This window comes from Pygoscelis adeliae, unplaced genomic scaffold (assembly GCF_000699105.1).
Source record: "Pygoscelis adeliae isolate BGI_AS28 unplaced genomic scaffold, ASM69910v1 Scaffold38, whole genome shotgun sequence".
In the NCBI taxonomy this organism is placed as follows: domain Eukaryota; kingdom Metazoa; phylum Chordata; class Aves; order Sphenisciformes; family Spheniscidae; genus Pygoscelis; species Pygoscelis adeliae.
In genome coordinates this window covers 14,907,432-14,929,331 of record NW_008825614.1, presented here as the reverse complement: position 1 = coordinate 14,929,331, position 21,900 = coordinate 14,907,432, and the positions used below count along the sequence as shown (strand labels likewise).

Sequence of the window (21,900 nt, the reverse complement as noted above, 5' to 3'; positions counted from 1 at the left end):
GCAGCTAGAACTAGACCAAGTTGGACTTCCTGGCAATCTGTCCTAGTGTCCCTACTCACAGTTTCCCAGTGGCTGAAATGTTAGTTCACCTTTACAAAATACATGATTTTATTTGTTAGCTTCTACTTGATTAATCACAGGTGAGTGACAAACTGAAAATGTTTAATGTAAAAATGGGCCTGAATAGTATCAGTATCAAGCGATGAACATTACAACTCTTTTTTCCTTGAGAAAATTAGACAAGCAAAACAGGAGTGGTTAAAAAAAATGTACGTTAGCTTAAAAGAAACACAATGTTCTGCTAAAGGGAGATAGCTATGATAAAACTACATAATAGCATAGTCAGTTGTCCACTGAATTGTAGAAGACAAGATAGAAGTTGCTTTAAATTATTTAGGGTTATCCAATAGGCCAGTGCAGAATTTTTCCATTCCGTAATTTTCTACAGATTTGCCCAGATACAAATGCTAAATAGCTCAAGTTAACGATTCCCACTCTTGCCACTGGAATGTGATGCCACAGTCCAACATCTTTCACAGTTTTGGATGCATTTCTTAATTTTTTCTTCCATTTTCCTACCTCATTTTTCCTACACACATTCTTCTCTATCAAAAAAAAACAAAACAAAAGAAAAAAAAAAGCATTCTCATTGTCAATATTTGCACTTCCAGTATCTGCAGACAGTAGGAGTCTTCACCGTCCAGTATTTTTTCCTGAGTGTATTTACAGTTAATATTCCCTTCCATTTCAGTATTTCCATTCCTTTGCTCACATTTTGCCACACTTGACTGCCTTCTTCCCAATTTTGCTGCATTTCTGTTGCAGCCTTTACGCTTTCCCGCCAGTGCTGTGCCAGCTCCGTGCTGACTGCAATATAGCAATCACATCCCAACAGTGTTACCACGAGATCGTGTCAGATCAGAGTCATGCAGTAGTCATATCAGATATACCGCACTCATCTTACATGATTACCTATAATGTGCTGTAGCCAAGACACAGGGTTATATTGAGAAAAACGCCTGAGGACTTTCAGAGGAAATATAGGGAGCTGAGGAAAAACAACGTTTCAAATAAAAGGGAAGAGCCTCTTCCACTTCAACAAAGTAGAGGAAAAAAGAAATTCTGTTAGTGATATTGCAAGCCACTAAAAACTGAGTGATTCAGACTTACAAGCAGCCAACGATTACCTCTCAGACGTCAGTCTTGATAAAAGCAGCATTTCAGTCTTTCCCTCTTCAGGCTGCAATCCTGTGGCCATCACCAGCTTGGCGGAGCCTGGAAATGCTGTAATCAGGCAGCGTGAGGGAAATGAGGCAGATGTGCAACCATGCTTTGGGTACCATAAGAGCTGGTGTGTCGGAACCTGAGAATACTGAGAGCTTTTGGGCTCTCTCTGTAACCTGCTCAGCCAAGGATGTTGCTGTATGGTGGGTTACAAGCCCTTCCTCTTGGGTTGCATGGGGAGCATGGTTTAGATCAATGGGGAGAAGAGGAAAAGAAAATAATAGCCCAGGTGGAAACATCTCAGTCTGTTTGGCCAGACCAGGAGCCTGGAGGTCAAAAGGGTTGGACACACATCAAGCAGATTTTGCTGAAACAGGGAAAGAACTGGTTTATGGCTTAAGGCAATGGGCTGTCTTGCCCAGATTCTAATGTTTAAGGGGAATAAGGGGAAAAAAAAAAAAGCAATCCTTATTTGACCAACCTTTAATTCTTTTCCAATGGACTTACAATGTTTATGTGAAAAGAGGTATCCCCCAGCTAGCCTTCCATAGCCTGAACATGGAAGTAAATATCATTTTCCTACAGCGGTTCACTCCAGCACATTTTTAAACAGCTGATTTCTCTGTTTTGCTTGTTAATAAATATACATAAATATAAAAAATAAAACAAAGACACACCAAAATTTGCATACAAGTATACAGCAAGAAAGAAGAGTAAACCACGTTGATTGGAGAATATGGAGTAATTGGAGAATAAGATGCTTCCATAATTTTTCTTACTTGCAGTCATATGGAGAAACCTTTCAAACGCTGTCTTTTACATTTTGTTCCAGTGCTTGTCATTACAGAACAGTTTCTCAAACATTAAGTAGAAACAAGCTAAAAAAAAGGGTTACTTCATGGTATCCATTCAAGAATCTTGCTTAATACAATGAGAGTAGGCTGCCATCCCCTTACATAAAAATATTACCTACGCCAAGGAAAAAGAATGTCAGTAGACACAGTAGCTAATACACTGTCTATTGTTCTGATACTCACCGAGCATCCCATAGAAATGAAGTGCGTTTCTATAAAGCCATCACAATTTCTTTTTCCATTCAGCTGCACTAGTGCTAACTGGCATCTTAAGGTGGGAGTTGATTATGCAGCTTAGGAGGTGAATTGGTTTGTATCCAGACATAAAATGAGTTGTCTTGCAGAATGATATAAGGGGATTTAACTTTGCTGAGTCAAATTTCAGTAAAATAAATAGACCCAGAGGGTCAAATGTATTAAAGGTACTGTGTCACTGTAACAAAACTATATTGCTAAACATGTTTTGGGATAGGGTTTGAGGTTTCAAATGCATAAATCTTAGCTTGTTTATTCCCGTGGCAACATGAACCACACCAAATTTTTTAAACCCTTTATTAAAGATAAGATAGAAAAAATAAGGGGGGAAAAATAAAAATATTTGGAATGCAGAAAAGTAAGGCTTTCATTTTAAAAATCTCCAATTTCTGTTCGTTGTTAAGAATCTGTATGAGGAAAACACCATTGTTTAACAGGCTTAAAGAGATAGCAGGCAAGACAATTTATTGTTTTTATTTTAGAAAAGAGAGTTATTCAGTTCACTGAGATAGGCTGGAACTGCTACAGGAGCTGTTGTCAGAGCCGAGTCCTTCCCTGGGGAGGCAGGCAATACGAATAAGCGACAAAGAAGGCACAAGAGCTGCAGGGGAAGGGAACTCAGCCTCTCACTCTGGTGTTGGCTCTGAGTAGCAAGTTCATTGCTAGAAACACTCCAGCACAGCATATTGTCTGTTGGTCACACACAAACATGGAAATTGCGGCAGTGCCCTGCTGTCTCTAACACAGCTTTTTGGAAGCTGTCTGTTAACAGCATCGCGGCAGCTCTCCAAAGGACATAGCTTTAACATCTCAAGCAGAGTCTTCGTGAACAGAAAACAAAGGGAAACACACGTGAAAAAGGAAAGAACAAGGGAGGGAAGGAAAAGCGCAGACCAGGGGGCTATGGCAGTCTCATTCCAGGTGTTGTTCAGGATTTAGCCAATGCAAGTGGAGGTGTGAGGCCACCTGGATTCCTCCTCCTGGCCCAATCATGTCTGTACAACTTTCATGTTGATCATAAATGTCCAATGCAAAGGAGCCGTGATGGACTGGCTGTAGGGGATGGGGCAAATGACTGCAACTATGCTGGGCTGTGCTCCCGCTGTCTACCTATCTTCCTGCAGTTTGGGTCAATTTAAGCATCCTTGCAGCATCCTTGCAGGTTAGGGGCACCAGAGAGGCAGAATAGGCCATCCACTCATGATTCTGCTCATCAGCTAGTCTTACTCTACAGTATATCATTTTTGTCCCACTAAATCTAGTCTCACACTTTTCTTCTTTACTGGACATGATTTCAGCATAGTCCTTGGGCCTTATCACTGGGTCTTTTTTTCTTGAAAAGGCTGTTATTTTGTCTTTAATTTTTACTGACCTTCGCAAACTATTTTATGTAACAGGCTGAGCTGTACTCTGGTCACCTTGAACTATTTAGAGCGTAGGCCTTGGCACAGCAGGATCTAATTTTTCTTGTTTGCAAGGACATTTCTTATCTTCTCTGAGGAATGAAAGTCTGTATAGTGGTCATTAAAGATATTAGAATGCTTTTTATGAGATTAAATGTATCAACCCCGTTGTCCTATCTAAACAATATGAAATTGTATAATTCAAGACTTTTTACTTGACATACATTCTGAAGGGGAACTAGTGTAAAACAATTCAGACACGTCTGATGTGTCTGACAGGCTGTAGGGGAAAATGTGCTGCACTTAAAAATTCTGGTGTCTTCTGTGACAAAGCCTACATCTCGCAAGTTTGGTGCAAGGACTTGAAATCTGACAGAAGATTTGTGTCAGGGATGTGCTGGTTTTATGCTCATGAAATAAGTGTATGAAAAGTCATGGTGCACATTTAATAAAGATGACTTTGATTTTAACAGCAAACTTTCCTGAAGGTCCCATTTGCTATGGATAGGCATCTGCTACCGTGAGCCATAAGAGGTCTAGGCACCCAAACAGAAAGCAGAGGGTCTGCGTTTCTCTGGTCCCAGCAGCCCCGTTGTTCGAATCAAGAGTACAGAGGATGGAGTTGTTCAAATGCACCATGGAGAAAACCTCAGACGGATATACGGGATCCCAGAGCTGTGCTAGATGAGGAACGGGGTCGGGAGGAGGGACTGGGGAGTCAGGGTGGTCCAGCCAAGTAGACTGGGAGCAAAGAATGTCATGCTGGGAGTGAGCAAAGAGCTAATGAGATTGGGAGATCAGGAGCTGGGATCCACTGTGACTTGCTGTATGAGGAGACCGGGTCTGGGATGAAGTAGGTAAGGCAAAGGTCAAGGATGGTGAGAGGCCAGAGGAGATGCAGCACGTTAGCTTACATCTGGAGTATACATCTACCCGATCACTTGTCATCCCAGCCAAGAAGCAAATCTTCGGTTCATGTTTCTCACCAGTGCCCATCAGCAATCCTCTTCTGGGAGTGCTTTATTCAGAGGATGACAACCCGTGACTGGTAGCGGCACTCCATTAGCTCAAGTAGCAGAAATCTGTGCTAATTCTGCAGTTCTCATTCTGCTGAGGAAAATGAGGTATCGTGATGGAATTCATCTCTTTCCAGCTTATTTTCATTTTTCTCTCTTTTTCTGTTTAAGAAAATAAAGAATTTGTTAAAGAACATTACCGAGATTGCTAAGTCAAGCAATTGAAATAGGAAATAGCAGAATCAAATAAATTATGTTTATTCTGTTAATTAATTTTTCCTAATGTGATATTAGGAGCTTATCTCCCTCTCTTATTCCTGTGTGGCCTGATAAGTAATTAGCCCAAACTCATTTACAGCAGAGAATATGCTAATACAACAAAAATATTTCTTCCAGTATGTCTTTTCTTCGTATGTCTTTGCTACACAGGCTCATTTTGTGCTCTCTGTGAGTTAGTACAGTGGAAAAACAAGAATGCAACTATGCAGTCATCCTGATTTATCTGTTTTGTACATTGTGCCTGCTGCCCTCGCATTTAATCTCGGTTGTTTCTAGGCTGTGCGCTCTGGTCACAGACTGTCTTTCCATCTCTGCGTGGTATCTAGAACATTTTGAAAGTGACTTATGGAACAATAATGCCAAGGTAATTTCCCCAAATATCTACAAAATATAAAGGACGCTTTGCTCACTCAGGGGATAGCCTAATGCTGCCTAAGAGGAAAATGAAAAGCTAATCATATTTTTCAAAGGAAAATAAGGGCCCATGTTTGTGTCTTGGCTCACATTCTCCCTTCGAAACAAGCCTTAATGTTCCAGCTTACGTGAGCTATGGCTGAACCTGCCAGATCAGCCTAGAGAGACAGGGTCTCATATCAAAAGTCATTGTTTTCACAGAGATGAAATTAATCCAATATTAATCCAAGAAAATTACTGAAATTGTTAAAGAGTCTTAGCTCCTTCTAAGGCTTGCAGCTGCTCCACCCAACCAGTAGTCTGCACAAGAGCAGAGCTGCAGCGGGAATCCAAAGGAGAAATCATTTATTAGCAGATAATAACTAAAAATGCAAGTCGCCCCGTTGTTCTCAGTTGCGGAGCCGGCTGTCGTGGTCGTAGGACCAGGGTGTGGGAGCTGGCAGGGCAGGGCAGGGCAGGCAAGCACGCCACTTGTTTAATTTTGTCCCCAGTCAGTGCTGGGAGCTTATCTCCACCTCTTCTCGCTGCCCAGCCTGTTAGGGAATTAACCCAACCTCATTTACAGCAGAGGATATTCTAATACTGTGTAAGTATGTCTTCCAGTCTATAATTGAATGTTCTAATTATATAACAAAATTGAATGTCATAACGTAGATATTGCTTTGTCACAGCTGTGTTCTGGGACCCATGGCCTTCATCTTGATGCTTCAGCTGCGTAAAGGCAGGATACTTTACAGCATGATCTCACCCGAGGAACTGTTTTATGGTTAGGTGCCATGTGTACAATGCGCACTCCTATTACTGGTGAGGCAAGTGTGAGCTATGGTTTATATCCACTCGCTGCTGTCAACCTTGCAAGCAGCAAGTGATCCAGGCAGTGACATTTCAGTGAAGGTTTTGATTCCAGAAAACAAGCCTGCTCTTCAGTGCATCCCCATTCAGAAAAGTGTGTAAATGCACACTAAACTTACCTCCAGTAGGTGCTTAAAAAGAAGGCACAGATTTAAGAGCCTCTCCTGAATAAGGCTCTTTACTTCAACTGCTGTATACATATAAATACATAAAGGCTTTGGTGGGCAGACTACCAAATTAAAAAAAAAATTTAGTTGTTTAACTTGGAGAACAAGAACAACCTCATTTTGGAAATGAGGTTAAACCTCTGTGAAAATAGTGAATACATTCTCATTGTGAATACATGTAAGAAACACTGGTGCTCCTTTATGGAGGCAGATGTCGAAAATAACAGCAGTTTGTACTCAAAACACAGACGCATACTGCTGCTCAGGACATAGGAATATATATAGCACAAGAAGGTGGAAAAATTTCAGCAGATACCATTGAGGAATCTGGGCTATGTGTGGGTCTGATTTTATGAGAAAAGTAGAAGAAAGCCCAGAACAGACTGCAGAGTTTGGCTTTAAAAAAAAAAAAAAGCATAGAAATAGTGGTTTTGTGTTAAAACTTGGCTAGAAAATGGCTGGGAATTGTAGCAGAGACGATATATCCTGAACGTCTCTGTATTCAGGGCAACAGGATTCTGTGTGCCCTCTTACATCAACACCATCACCTCTCAAAGCACGCTCAGATCTAAGCTCGAACTTAACAAGCTGAAGCTGAAACAACTTGGTAGATCACTCAAATAAAAAAGAACTACTTATTTTATAGATATTAGTAACCTTGCAGATCAACACCAGATTGCAAACCCAAATATTTATGGTTAAACAGCAGAACTGTCTCTAATGCAACATAGTTTGATTAAAGATCACTCATTCAGTCTAGGTAATAAAAAATAAACCATCATTGCTTATGACGCCAGTAGGCTCCAGATACCTTTGAAGATACATGAAAGGCAAAAACCCTTTAATCAGGGATCATGTAATTTCCACTGTGGCATGACTACCTGAGTCTCACACCTGCCAACTCTTCTTGGCATGGACTTTCTCCCCAGTCTATCATGACTGCAGCAATCACATGGCAGTGCCTTGGCAACAGGCCCCCGGCTCCTTGAAGCATTTGGCAGAGCGCTTTAGTCTGGACATCAGCTATTCTCTGCATCTCTGGAGCAAGAGCTTTATTTTTCTCCCCTTCAGTAAGGCTCACAACTATTACCTCCAGTGGCAGCTAATAAAACAAGCTAGCTAATGCAAGTTTTTCTTCACAGAGAAAACAAAGCAATTATAGGGAATATATCTGATTTTCTAGTAGCCCTTAGGTTATTCTTACTGTCTTCTTCCAATAGCAAGACTGGGACATGCAGTGGAAGCTAGTGTCTTCCGTTCCTCTCTTTCATTCGTTCGTGTTTCTAGTGGACACGGTTGAGATTGATGACTGTCATTCCTGTGAGGTGGGTCTTCTTAAGATCTCTAATGAGCATCCTCTTTTTCAGACACGCTGGTCTCCACTTGAGAGTCTCCATTTTGTGGGGGATTCTTGGGGGCTGCCATTCAGAGAATGCGCACCAAATATATCCTGTGCTCCCTGCTGACTGGTGAAAGATGAGCTGGTGGGCTGTTCAACTCTATGCTGAGGGTAGAGCCCAATGTTCAGACTTTTTCGTAGGCACTTTTTCTTTCAAGGCATCTAGTTTTCTAGCACCTTTGTTGTCTCTACTTTCCAGGGTCTATTTTAGCATTATAATTACATGTAAATAATAATAATTTTAAAAATCTTGTTTTCATTCTGGGACTGAATATCTTGGATTTCTGTATGTTGAAATGAGTGCGAATGGTGGAAGGCTCTCCTATCCTTGCTGTCAGTTCCTTCCTAATTACTCAGGAGTGGGATATGGACAGGACAGGCAAGCTGTTCTACTTTCCCAGTATTTGTGTTTTCTAACATGACTTTGATGCTCGGTATTAAGCTTTCAGGGATGTTTGTTTTGATAGCTGATTTTGAATCCTGTTTGGCTTACTTTTTTTGCTAGGTTATGTATCTTCACACCTTTTTTCAGGTCTATGGCTCAGTAACACAATGGTACTAGCACAATTTACACTTCCAAGATATGTGTAATCCACCCCATGGTATATGCTGCTACTTGTGCTGCCTACACAGTAGCTATGTATGATAATGCAAAGCAGCAACAGAAAGCAAGCGTACGCTTGTTTTACAGCAGTGTTCAAAGTGAACCAGTCTATTACTTAGATGCACTCCCAGATGCAGCCAGCCATCCCTCTCTACAAGGCCGTGATGATGGAGGACAAGCTGAGTGCTACAGTTCCACAAGGCGTTCCCGAGGCTGCTGTCAAGTAACCTTAAAAAAACCAATGAAACTGGTGATGAGCAAAGCCTGCCATTTCATGTGTTCTTTCAGGATGCTCTTTTGTGGGAATATCCAGTTTTCTGGGCCTGAGTCCAGAGGCTGTTCTCCAATTCTGCATCCATCATCTGTGTCATCTTGTGCGGCATTCCACTGCAAATGACCTCCCCTATAGCGCAGGGCAGAGAGACACTTTCCCAGTCTCATTTTTAAATATTTTAACAACTCCATGTTCCCCCTCATCAGAAGCTGTTTTTTTCCCAGACTTTGTTCAACAACTTTTTGAATTTTACTTCTGCAGTGACATCGTGGGCTCTTAGCGTTTCTGCTACGATCAAATCATCTTTCATTGTGTTGTTGCTGCTACCTACTGGACTACAACTTGCTTTTCTGATATCACTACTGAGCCAGTGGCAATCTCCTGTTGTTTGAAGCCACATCATCTCGTGTCACAGAGTCTCATGTCAAGGTAGGGCTGAGTTTTTGCCGCTGACTTCTTTAAAATGCTTTACCCATCTATTTTATCTCTGTTGTACGCATTTCCCTATCTTTGCTTCTGATCAGGCCATTTCCTGTTTAAACTAGCGACACAGGATTTTTGTAACTCAGTAAACAAGATCTGTGGTTTCCTACCATGGTAGAACCTTCAGTTTCAAGTGTTAGATCTTTAGTATATCTCTGTTCATCTTTCCTTAAACATTATTTTTCACCAATTTGTCTGCTTTCATGTTCCTTTTTGTAATTCCACACTTCTCATCAGCCTTAGCATTAAAGAATTTTTATTTCTGAGTTTTTATTTTCTTTATGATGCAGCCTTTTTGGGCTTACCCAATTTGTTCTTATGTCCCTATTGAAGCTGCTGCAGATATATCACATTGTTTCATGAGGCAGCAAGGCAAATTTAATGGCTCACTCCCACTGAGAGGGCCCTGCCCAACCTTAACTCCTTCCAATCTTAACCACATGTTCCCACCTCCTCCTCATGCTGTGGTGCTCATCTGTCTCTTAGTGAAGTAGTTCAGCTAACTAAATCAGCAGAAAGCCAACCAGTTTAAAAAAACTAATCAGCTTCTGCCAGGTCAGTGAGCTGAAACAGCTCACAGAGATGTTGGACAAGGGCCACAACTAGCTCAAGAGAGAGACTAGGATCACCAGGACAAGACCTGGAGAGAGACAGGATCACCTTACACAGATGGCAGCAGCTGACTTTTAGAATCTCAGTCACACTGGGAAGCGGCACACTGAGCATTCTCCCTTTGTAACACTATTTCTCCACCTCACCTACCCTTGGCTCCAACAGCGACTTAAATCACAGAATCACCGAATGAGCCAAGCTGGAAGGGGATGTAGGAGGTCCCTAGTCCATCCACCCCACTCAAAGCAGGGTCAATGCTGAGCTCAGACCAGGCTGCTCAGGGTTTTATCCAGTCATGTCTGGAAAACCTCCAAGGATGGAGACTGCCAGACCTCTCTGGGCAACGTGTGCCAGTGATTAATTATCCTCACAGTGAATTTTTTTTTTCCTTATAAATCTGTGTACGGTCAAAATCAGAATATCATGCAGTACTGTTTCATTTTCAGCTTCATATCACTGTTTTCCAAGTCATTTTCCCTTTGAAGTCTATCCTTCCCAGACTTTTCTGCTTGTCATTACAAAGACCATCACTGATACCACCAGTTACATAGCACATCTGACCCCAGGTGGTGGTCATGTCAGTATCTATTTCTCAGAGTCTTTTTGCCATCTGGCAAGGTCCACATTTTTAAGCCAGCAAGGTGCTTAGAAGTATGTCAGACAACAAGCACAGATCTGTCTCTCTCCCACCATTTTGGTAGATTTTTCACACACTATTACTATTTTAACACAAGGCCTAGGTCGGCTGTATGACCCCAGCTCTGCTTTACTAAAAAAAAGGTTGCTAAGCTATGAGTGACAGCACATAAACTTAAGCCAAGCAAGATATGTAAAAAAAGCAGAGACAAGGACAGAAGTGAAATTGTTGAGTTGGTAGCAGTCACTCAAGGACTGAAGGAAAAAATATTAACTGAAAAAGTTCTAAAACCCTGAGAAAAAAAAATCAAAATAGAAGATAGCAACTCAGCAAAACTGAGGACCAGCCCATTGCAAGGAGCAATGGAGACTGGCACTTCCCCATGTGATTACCATCTGCCTGACCAGCAGAAACCCAGTGGGTACCTGCATCAGAGGCGGTGAGGACATTAGTGCTTAGGCTAATAGCATGTTAGTCCCAGCCATTTATTGCGTGTACAATCCAGCAAATAGCATAATTGTTGCATATTCATAAATTGTGTTTGTGATCCTGCTTTCGAGCCTCCATGCACAGGAAAAGACACCCAAATAAAAGTGACCAAAAATGCTGAGAGGGTTATATTATACCACTGCTCTATCCATTTCTTGATTGTTATATTCACCTTTGGTATTAAAGTGGTACATGGAAAGAAATAGGCTGAGTTTTGGTATTTCTTTAATTCCTACTTTGAAGGCCATTTTGGAAATGCATGCTTGTGCTCTTCTCCGCATTCCTCTGTCATAGCACAGCATTGTGCAATACCCATTTTGGCATGTGGGGTGCAATGCATTGCTCAGATCATCTGTTTTGCTGGCACACGTCCTTCTTCTCCATCCTAATTGCTAGATGACGGTCTGCCTTCCTGGGGTGACTCAGCCTGCAGGCTGGCTGGCTCACCCATCATTCCCCCCGTCATCCGCACATGGATGTGTGTCAAGGCAGGATATGGGTGGAGATGGAAGCATAGCCCAATTACAGAATCAAGAATGCAAGAGGGAATGCGTGAAATTAATATTGGTAGAGTGCAAACACTGGCTTTCTTCTTAAAATCTTAAACTCTACCCACCTGTTAGGATAGCTTCCAGCAAAGCCAAAGAATTGGGCTGGTGTTGCAATCTAAGGAAATGGTATTCACAGACATCTAATAAATTCAGGCAACTCACTGCATCATCCATTAGCCAAAGAAACTAGCCACCAAAGTTAAAAAAAAGAAAAAAAAAACCACGACAAAAGCGTAGAAACAAATGTAAAGAAAATTTATTTTTTGAAGTTGAAATAAACTATCAGTTTATTTCAGATAAACAAGATTATTAAAAAAAAATAAACAGTGGTGGGAACATCAAGGTTTGGGAGAAGATGATGAAGAAGATGGAGGGATGAGAAAAAGTGGCAATTTGGCTTATGAAGCCCCATGCTGTCCTGTAGCGAGGTCAGCTGTAATCCTACAGACTCATCAAGAAGACAGTTGTCTGGAGTTTGGGGAAGGAAGGAAGGGTGATCCTGCTGTCCTGTATGTTTTTGCTGTGTGAGCAGCTGCTAGTTGGAGCAGTAGCCCTCAATGACGGGCCAACACCTGGTGATCTGCCCAGCAACAGGACCCCGGCAGCTTGCCAGCACTTGGCGATTTAGTCCAACAGCGGCTCTGAAAAATTTCTTTTTCCATTGGTGGATCAGTACAGATGTGTGGCCTCACTAGGCTCAACGCAGTCAACAAAATTTTTTTGGCACGTGCCCAGTTGTTTATCAAGGCATGCAAACATGCAGTGCCACTATTGCCTCAAATCAGCAGAGTTAATTTTAACATACAATAAAGTTTCCCGGAAGCCAAAGGAAATCGAGTTCCAATTCAAAATTAGGCATACGCATAAATGTCTGCCAAATTGCGGCCTGTATACATGACGTGATGCCTGGTGTTATATGTTTTCTGGTTTACAAATGTTAAAAAATTCCTTCAGATCTAAAACTACCCAAACTCTCTCGTAACACGAATGGGACCTTTTTCTTCTTAGATGTAAAGAAAAATATTTGAAAGAAAATGCATGAATTATGAACAGGTGACTACATATAGCTTTTCAGAATTCAAAAAAGATGACTTTTCCATGCTCATCATTAACCTTAATTAACCTCATTAATTCCCATCATTAATCATTCATGCAAATGAGCAGCTGCCCAGAGGAGAGCGAGACCCAAATCACTGTCGGAGCTGAGGGAATGGTGGGTGCAGCTCACCTTCTTCTCCAGTCTGACAGCTGTCTGGACACTGAGCAGCTAACACCGTCCCACTGGCCAGGAAGCCCACGGGCAGCCCAGACAACCTGCCCTTTCTCCTGTCAAACTGGCTGGAGCTTGAGAAGGAGCTGGGGCTACCAGGAGGATGTTGTAGACACAGGGCATGAACCCAAGGAAACCGTGCTCCAATGGTTTCAATACTCCACTAAGACTGAATCTATTAACTGCCGGTGGTGTCACCTGATGGGAGCATATCAAATCTATATTTAAGAAGCAGAAATAATTCGATCACTTACAACTAGTGAATCCTACTGGCATCATACGTAGAGTTTTAGAACACATTTTGAAGGAAGTAATAATTGACAGCTGGATAAATGGGAAAAGGGATTAAAATGCATTGATACTTGAAAAGAATAGATCATGCTAGAAATCATTTTCTTCAATAAAAATGGAGACAAACACACTTTCAGGCTGCTGGAAAAAAAATAGCATTTGGTATTAATCAAGCCTCAATGAAAGTGTTAAGTGATGTTTTTATAAATATGCCACATTGGACATGCGGTGCATGCAATACACACTATGGTGATATGCAACATCATTTAGGAATGCATAACATAGATAATCAGCAAAAAATAGCGCAGTGAGTAAGGCTTACCATGATCCCTCTTCCTGCTTACACCCTCAAGTCTTTAGAACACATTGTTTGAGTATGATAAGTCTTATAGTTACATTTTATAGCCAAATTGTGATTAGAGTACGTGATATATACACAGTCGCATGTGATGGGACTTCATAAGTCTGTGAAAAATATGGGGTCAGTTAAATTGAGGACTCTGGAGAGAGAACACCTGAGAAGTTTAGATATGAACGCAGGAAGTGAGTGAAAGAGATGAAAGAGAAGAGCAGAATGTTCCTAATAAAGGAGCTGGAAAGGGAATTCCAACATGAGAAAAGCAAGATGGTGCAGGCCTGAGCAGATCCTCAGCAGCAAGGACGTCACATCCAGCACAGGCGCTCTAGTACAATGTCACCACAGCGGTAGTTATTAACATGGCAGTTCAAAGTGACTTGTCACTAAATGGTGGCAATTGTCACTAAATTGAGCACCCACGCAGCTGCACGCTGCTGACTTGTATGTAAGGGGGAGGGGGTGTTACATCCCTTGGTAAGAACAGAACGACTTGTGGTTTGTGCAGCACACCCCAAATTCAGAGAGGTGGAATTTCAGGAAAACTGAAAACAAAGTCCTTTCAGCCCCAAGAGATTACCAGTGTAGGAAGACACATCTACCCGTTTTCCTGGACAACTGTCCCCAAACTTCCTCCTCCTACATCCTTTCCCAAACCCCCAAAATACCAGGAAATGTGATGCAGATTTGGTGCACTGTATTCCTTCTTCTGAACAATGCTAGCCCATCTGGTTACCTGCTTTTGTAGCTGATACTCTGATGGCTGCTGCTGGTACTTTCTGGGATTACACAGTTGGGTTTTTCCACATTACTTCTGTCACCTCATGCCCTTCTCTTGAGAAAAAAAGTTCTAGATTTAGGTTAAACCATAGTGATACAAATGAATGGTTGGCCCCAGCATGGTTCTTAAGACTGAATAGGCTGAATCGAGACATGTTTTCTTCATAAGAGTATATCACTGCAGTAAGAGCATCTTTAGGAAGAATTAATTAGAGAGGAAATAGGTACTGAAAGAGCCTGAGTGAAAAGGGTGAAAATAGAAAAAGAGAAGGAGGTGGCTGGGGAAGGGAAGTAGCTACAAAAGAGGAAGAAACATGAGCTAATCAAGGGGAGAGAGTATACTTTTCATTATTTTATACAACATCATTGCCAAAATATGTCAATATCAGTTGTTTGCATTTGCACAGACTCATGGCTGGATCTGTGGCAACCACATAGCTCTTTCCTTCCAGCCGATGGCAAGGAAGCCACAGCGCACAGCCAGCTTCTTTTCACTCGCCCGGCGAGGAGCAGCATCGTGGAGCCCTTGTTAAAGTCCTATGGCAGTTTAAGCAGCTTAAACTGCTTTATAAGCTTAAAGTGTCTAAGTCTTCAAAGCTGCTTAAAGCTATTTAAGCTGCTTAAGACACTTTAGGCTGTTGGCGTGTGCCATGGGACTGTACGCAACATCCTGGACTACAAACCAAACAGTCTACCTTTGGGTTTACAGGTCCCAGCAACAAACTGCATCACCAGGGCTGCCCTAAGCAAGCTCAGCTGAGCTGATTTGTTCACTTGGGTCTAATTGTCCCTCTGCACTTTGGGATTAAGGCTGTCCTTGACACCTGACACATTTGTCCTGGGATCTTTGAACTTCTGCATTTTTTTACTGTTGTTCAACAAGGTTAGGGTGTCTAATGGCAGACCTGAACCTAGCCAGATTCATTGGGTCAGTATTCATCCATTTGCACAGCAAAATTCACAAGCTCCGCTGTTTGTTTATAAGAGAGAAGGTTCTCGTGCAGTATGAAATCATTATTCTGGTGTCTAAAAGTCATGTATATTTTTAAAAGAACAAAAGGACCAGCAGACACTCACTGAAGTATGGCCTAATCAGTAAACACCAAACCTAAATATTTCTGCATTTCTGGAAAGTCATAGTTGGTCCAGACCCTGATCTGATCTTTGAGGCTGTCGTGGTTTAACCCCAGCCAGCAACAGAAGCCCCACACAGCCGCTCACTCACTGCCCCCCTGGGTGGGATGGGGGAGAGAATCAGAAGGGTAAAAGTGAGAAAACTCGTGGGTTGAGATAAAGACAGTTTAACAGGTAAAGCAAAAGCCGTGCATGCAAGCAAAGCAAAACAAGGAATTCATTCACTCCTTCCCATGGGCAGGCAGGTGTTCAGCCATCCCCAGGAAAGCAGGGCTCCATCACGCGTAACCGTTACTTGGGAAGACAAACGCCATCACTCCAAACGTCCCCCCTTTCCTTCTTCTTCCCCCAGCTCTATATGCTGAGCATGACGTCACATGGTATGGAATATCCCTTTGGTCAGTTGGGGTCAGCTGTCCCGGCTGTGTGCCCTCCCAACTTCTTGTGCACCCCCAGCCTCCTCACTGGTGGGGTGCTGTGAGAAGCAGAAAAGGCCTTGACTCTGTGTCAGCACTGCTCAGCAATAACGAAAAACATCCCTGTGTTATCAACACTGTTTTCAGGACAACCCCAGAACATAGCCCCATACTATCTACTGTGAAGAAAATTAACTCTACCCCAGCCAAAACCAGCACAGAGGCTTATGACCATCTTTTACTAGACTAAAATAACAATGGTGGGTTGTTATATTTAATAACAACAAAATATTTGGGTCAACACCATGGTGCACTATGATGAGCACAGTTTTCTCTAGAAAACATTTTTGAGGCAGGTTTTTTTTTTATATTAAGTAGTGACAAGAGCAGTTTTACACGGGTTTGAATTTCTAACAAAGAGCACATTTTCTGAAAAACTTAGTTTTGCTCAGTTTTCCTTTGGGAGTATGATTTTAAAAAGATTTATTTTCAGCTAACAGAAAAAATATCATATTGCAGAATGCTACTTTATTTGCACTGTAATTCTGGTTGGCATTTTCTTGTGTATACTAGGGTCCCTGGAGGACTGTGGCTCCTATAATGTTCACTGTGCTCCCCTACCTAAGATATATATGTGGTACACCATGACTGCAACATTTTGGTTTTTCAGTGTTGAAGTTGTCGGCTGTAATTCAAGCCCTCAGAACTTTCCAACCTTTCCAAAACACTTACATTTTTTCTCATTCCTATCTCTCATTCCCATTTTTCTAATTTTCCAAATTAGAAAAAATTTTTCTAATTTTCCAAATTAGAAAAAATCCTAAAATTTTGAATAAAAACAATTACTAAAATTCAGAATTTCTCACCGATTGAGAAGTCCTGACTTGTTAGTTTTACTGAGGTCTGTATCTGTGCTGTTGTTTTGCAGACCCACTGGCATGAAAACAAGATTTTGTCCTTTTCCATTGGCAAAGATGATTTGCTTTGTGTTTATTTTGGATATGTTTGTTTAATTCCTCATTTGAGCACTATCATAAATGATTAGGTCATTATTGCCCTGGGAAAAGAACTAGTTTAATAATTAACTTGTGCTGGCAAAGCTCTTCAACAACTCAGAAAAAATGCTGTACATTGCACATGAATCATAGAAATGTAGACTTGGATGGGATCTCAAGGGCTTATGTAGTCTGTTATTCCCTAATATTTTTAATCAAAGCTGTACCTAACCTTCCTGAGGTAAAAAAAAAACAAACCAAAAAAAAAACCACAACACAAAATCAAAGGGAAACTAGTTTTTTTTAAAAAAGCCCAGAGAACAACCTGTGCAATATTCCATAATGGCTAATGAATATGCCCAGGACCACACGTGGAATTTTCAAATGCTTTCTTAGCGAAAACCTGTTATGGATTACCTTGTAATAACTTGTACGCTCTGTCATGGTTCCAGGGATCTCAGCCACCTACTACAAAACATTCATCTGGTCCATCTCCTAACTTCAAACTGTCTCGATAATTGTAGATGGCAGTCCCTCTCATTTGTACCTAAAACATTAATGACAGGGATTATACAACCTTCTTGGGTAATATATTCCAGTGATAATATTTTCTTCTATTTGCAACGTGTTACTGTAATACCTATTATAGTGTAGCTAAAAAAATTTCCTTCACATTCTGCCCATATCTTTAGTGGGCATGCAAAAACATATCACTACCCTCTTTATAATAACCTTTTATGTACTTGAAGACTGTTGAACCCCATAGAGCCTTATATTTTCTAGATTAAAACAAACTCGCAACCTTGCTTTATGGACCCGATGTTCCAAACTTCTTGTCCTTGTTCATCTTCTCTGGATTGTTTCCAGCTTATCTACATCTTTCTTAAATTATGGTGCTTCAGAGTAAAATACAGTATTTCAGCTGAGGCCTCACCAGTGCCAAGAAGAGCACACTAATTATCTCGTCTTACATACACTGTTGCGAGCAGACAATTCAAGAGAATCTAGAATTACATTTATTTCTTTTCCTCAACAGCATCACACTGTTGACTCATTCATGGCCCTCATTAATCACTAGATCTTTATCTGCAGTGGCATTCTGTGGTTGTGCTTTTGATTTCGTCCTCCCAAATGTAGTCCTCTGCGATTGTCTTTGTTCAAATTTTTAATGTTGGATTTCAGAACCCTTCAGAACCTATCGAGATACTTTAGAATTCTAATTCTGTCCTTGAGCACTTTTTGCAAATCTTTACATGGTGTCATCTACCAATCTTATAAGTATGTAATTATTTCTAATTCTGTCATCTAAGTCTTTATTGAAACGTTGAACAGAAGTTCAACAGAAGCCTATCTATTACAAGCTGTGCAAGACTCCTCTTCAACATCCTCCTAATGCAACTACCAACAATCATGTGTTAGGTTTACATTTAACAGTGGATTGAATTAGGAGTGATTTCAAATGGCACAGCTTTCCCCAGTTCATTTGTGAGCATACAGGACAGTGTCAAAAGCCTTACTTAGGTCAAGATACATCTTGGGTCAATATACGGTCTTTTCTACTGCTTTTCCTTATCTATTGGACCACTTGCCTTGTTCAAGAAGGAAATTAGATTAGTTTGGCAAATTCACGTCGGCTGTTTCTTATCACCTTATTATTCTTATGGTGTGTATGCATTTACTTCTCAATAATTTGTCCCAGTATCTTTCTCGGTATTGAGGTTAGGCAGAGTACTCTGTAATCCCCGAGGTTCTTCATTTCCCATTTTTCAAAGGAGAAATGGTTATAACCCTGCAAACCAGGGCTGCAGCCAACAACTTCTTAGTAGTGCCCAAATCGGAGCCTGCTGTGAATGCCATGTTTAAGAAACCTTATTAAATTTTCCTTTCCTTTCCCTTTTCCTTTCTTTTCTTAAACTGTGTGCCATGATGGCAAGAATTAAGGAAGAGCAAGTCTTTAAACCGAGTGGGTAGTTTGCTTAAAATAATTTGCAAAATGTATATTGTAATGTCAGATCTCTGATCATTACCAAAAATCAGAAGTGTGATCCCAACTGTATTTCCATCTTAGGCTACATAGTTGCTGCAGACCCCGGTGACTTACCCACTCTTCCAGGAACTCTAAGAGACAAATTGAGAGCCCAGTATGTATTAAGTGAATTTCAGCAGGCTCTAGAGACTTGCGTACGTCTAATTTATTCAAGCATTCTTTTACTTGTTTTTTCCTATTCTGGCACATGTCCTTCCCCTTGTTAAAAAAATAGTGTTGTTAAGTACCTATCATTAATGTTTATGTGCACGTGAAGAATGCACGTGAAGAATGTAGCAAAATAAATGATAAAACATTTCACTTTACTCTGGATATCTGTTATTTGTGCCTCTGCCCTTCTCTTCCTCTAACTTCTTGGTATTTATAGAACCTCTTTTTCTTCCATTTTATGCTGCAGGAAAGTTGTAACTCATTTTGTGACTTAGTCTTCCTAGTTTTATCCCTAGATGTTTACGCCACTGCTTTATTACTCACCTCACTTATATGCCCTTGCTTTCATTCTTTGTAGGATCTCCTTTTTGATATTCAGGTCACTGGAGAATCCCTGATGCAGCTATACTGCTCTCTTACTACTTATCTGTCTTCCACGTCAGGATGGTTTGCTGGTGCACATACAGGACTGTTTCATTTACTCACAGGTTTATTTTCCTTATGATTTCTTCACATGGGACAATTCCTAGCAGCACCCTGAATTGCTGTGGCATATAGTGGTCATTTTTTTCAACTAGCTTCATTTAAAAACAAAACAAAACTGGTATGTTTCATCTGACATTTTTCACATAAGAAAAATAACAGGTTTAAAATTGATAATATGTGGCTCTAAGCGACTTAATTATATCCCATTTTAAAGAACTACTTTGCCAATGAAAAAAGGCATGTCAGGATTTCAGCATGATGATTTACGATTCTGCCACAGTGACAGATTTTCTTCATGTATCTCTGACATCGTAATCTGGAATCAATGTGCTTTTTTTCATGTTTGCTGGTAAAAAGAAATGCACTATATAAATACATTGTTATTTGTCTTCAAGGCTGAAGACTGCACTGGAACAGGGTGGAGCTCCAGAACACCTGCAATACATTGATGACATCATTGTGTGGGGCAACACAGCAGGAGAAGTTTTTGAAAAAAGGACTGTCGTGGTTTAACCTCAGTCGGCAACTAAGCACCACGCAGCCGCTCGCTCATTCCCGCACCCCCCGGTGGGATGGGGGAGAGAATTGGAAAAGCACAAGTGAGAAAAACTCGTGGGTTGAGATAAAAACAGTTTAATAATTGAAATAAAATGATAATAATAATATGATAATAATAATAATAATACACAAAACAAGTGATGCACAGTACAATTGCTCACCACCCGCCGACCGATGCCCAGCCAGTCCCCGAGCAGCGGCCCCCCCGGCCAGCTTCCCCCAGTTTATGTACTGAGCATGACGTCACATGGTATGGAATGTCCCTTTGGCCAGTTTGGCTGTGCCCCCTCCCAGCTTCTTGTGCACCTGCAGCCTTCTCAGTCGGCAGAGCATGGGAAACTAGAAAGTCCTTGGCTAGTGTAAGCATTACCTAGCAACAACTAAAACATCGGTGCCTTATCAACTTTGCTCTCATCCTAAATCCAAACCACAGCACTGTACCAGCTACTAGGAAGGAAATTAACCCTATCCCTGCCGAAACCAGGACAAAGGCCTTGCCCTGCGTTAGCTTGGAAAACTGGTCTGGTTTTGAGATGGGTTCTGTAGTAAAACCACTTTAGCAGTGATACTGTACCACAAAACCAGCACTGCAGACCCAGTTGGGCCCCCTTACTGGACGCTTACCAGGCTGATACGCTGAAATCCAGCGAGGATCTGGCACGCTGCTGCGCTCCTCTGAATCTTGGCAGACTTCAGCCATCGTCTCCATCTTCGGCTTCTTGGTTCATCCTGCAGGCTGAGATTCCTGATCTTAAGCACCCCTTCTCAGAATTCAGGATTTATTATCCGTACCTCTTGGCTGCTGAGATGCCTAGTGGGAGAGAGAATCACTGAAGCATGAATAGAGAAAAGCATTGACTCATGGAGGAAAAGAGGCATCAAACTGTACCAATAAGGAGCTTTTTTCTGCCCGTCACCGTCTCACTCACTGCGGTTCAATAGCCCTCCATCTCTAGCCCTTTCTTATGTACAAGAATTGTTCTTGGCAGCTATGTTTCTGCTTAAAGGACTGCTGAGAGAAGCTGAAGGACGTTAGTTCGATAAAGTGGTGGAGTGACACAGACACGTGAATATCTATATGCATCCTTCTTGAAGTTTTGCTGATGCAGTGGTATTACACTAAAGGTTTCTACCAGCACAGCTCTATCAACCAGGGATTGCACTTCTTCACAACACGGCCACATTAGTGACAGTTGTGGGATAAACATAGCTAAGGTTCAAAGGTTTCCCAAAACACATCTCATCTTGTTGTAACAGGGAGCTTCCTAACAAAACTTCTGCTCCTCAGAAGGGGTGGTTTTGCAGTCCAGATTTCTGCGACAGTTATGTTTACTGGTTAGTCTTCTTCAGCTCCGAGTTCTCAGAAGAAGGTGCAGAGAACCATCATACCACAAAAAGAAGAAGCTATAGAAAAACCACTTTTGCCAGGTACGACTTTATAACCTATCTTCACTAGGAAAAAAAAGTGTGACCAGATACTAGTTCACATTGAACTCTTTGAGAAGACCTAGCAGATTGTAGATATTACAGCTTAAAGTAGCCCCACAAAAGCATGTTACATGGGTATAATTTCCTTCCGAAATCAGTTATTTAATAGCTTTTATTCAACGCTAGTCTGGACTTCGGTGACTATGTCTTGAAAATTTTACAAATGTTTTCTGTCACTCTATATTCTGTGTTTCATACACAGAGATCCAAACCCACAGTCTTCAGCCACATAGGGTTTTTTTTTCTATTTTCATCTACGTTACAGTCATTTTTCCAGGGCATAGTTCTGTCTCTTTTTCCAGCTGTCACAATCAGCAGAGGAATGGACTTCTGGGATCCTGTCTAGCTTGAAAGATCTACCTTCTTGTAGTCTATTGACCCATTACAAAGTAATAAGTGAAATAAATGTGGTGGTCT

The 21,900-nt window shown here is 41.3% G+C and overlaps 1 protein-coding gene across 1 annotated transcript in view; it reads right to left on the bottom strand.

The window, feature by feature from the left end:
* Positions 1-20,704, bottom strand: part of TRIM24 (tripartite motif containing 24) — a 94,335-nt gene extending 73,631 nt beyond the window's left edge. Inside the window, exon 1 of the mRNA XM_009333047.1 lies at positions 20,620-20,704. Within this exon, the coding sequence (XP_009331322.1) occupies positions 20,620-20,704 (85 nt within the window). The remainder of the gene's footprint in view (positions 1-20,619) is intronic.
* Positions 20,705-21,900: the final 1,196 nt, after the last annotated feature.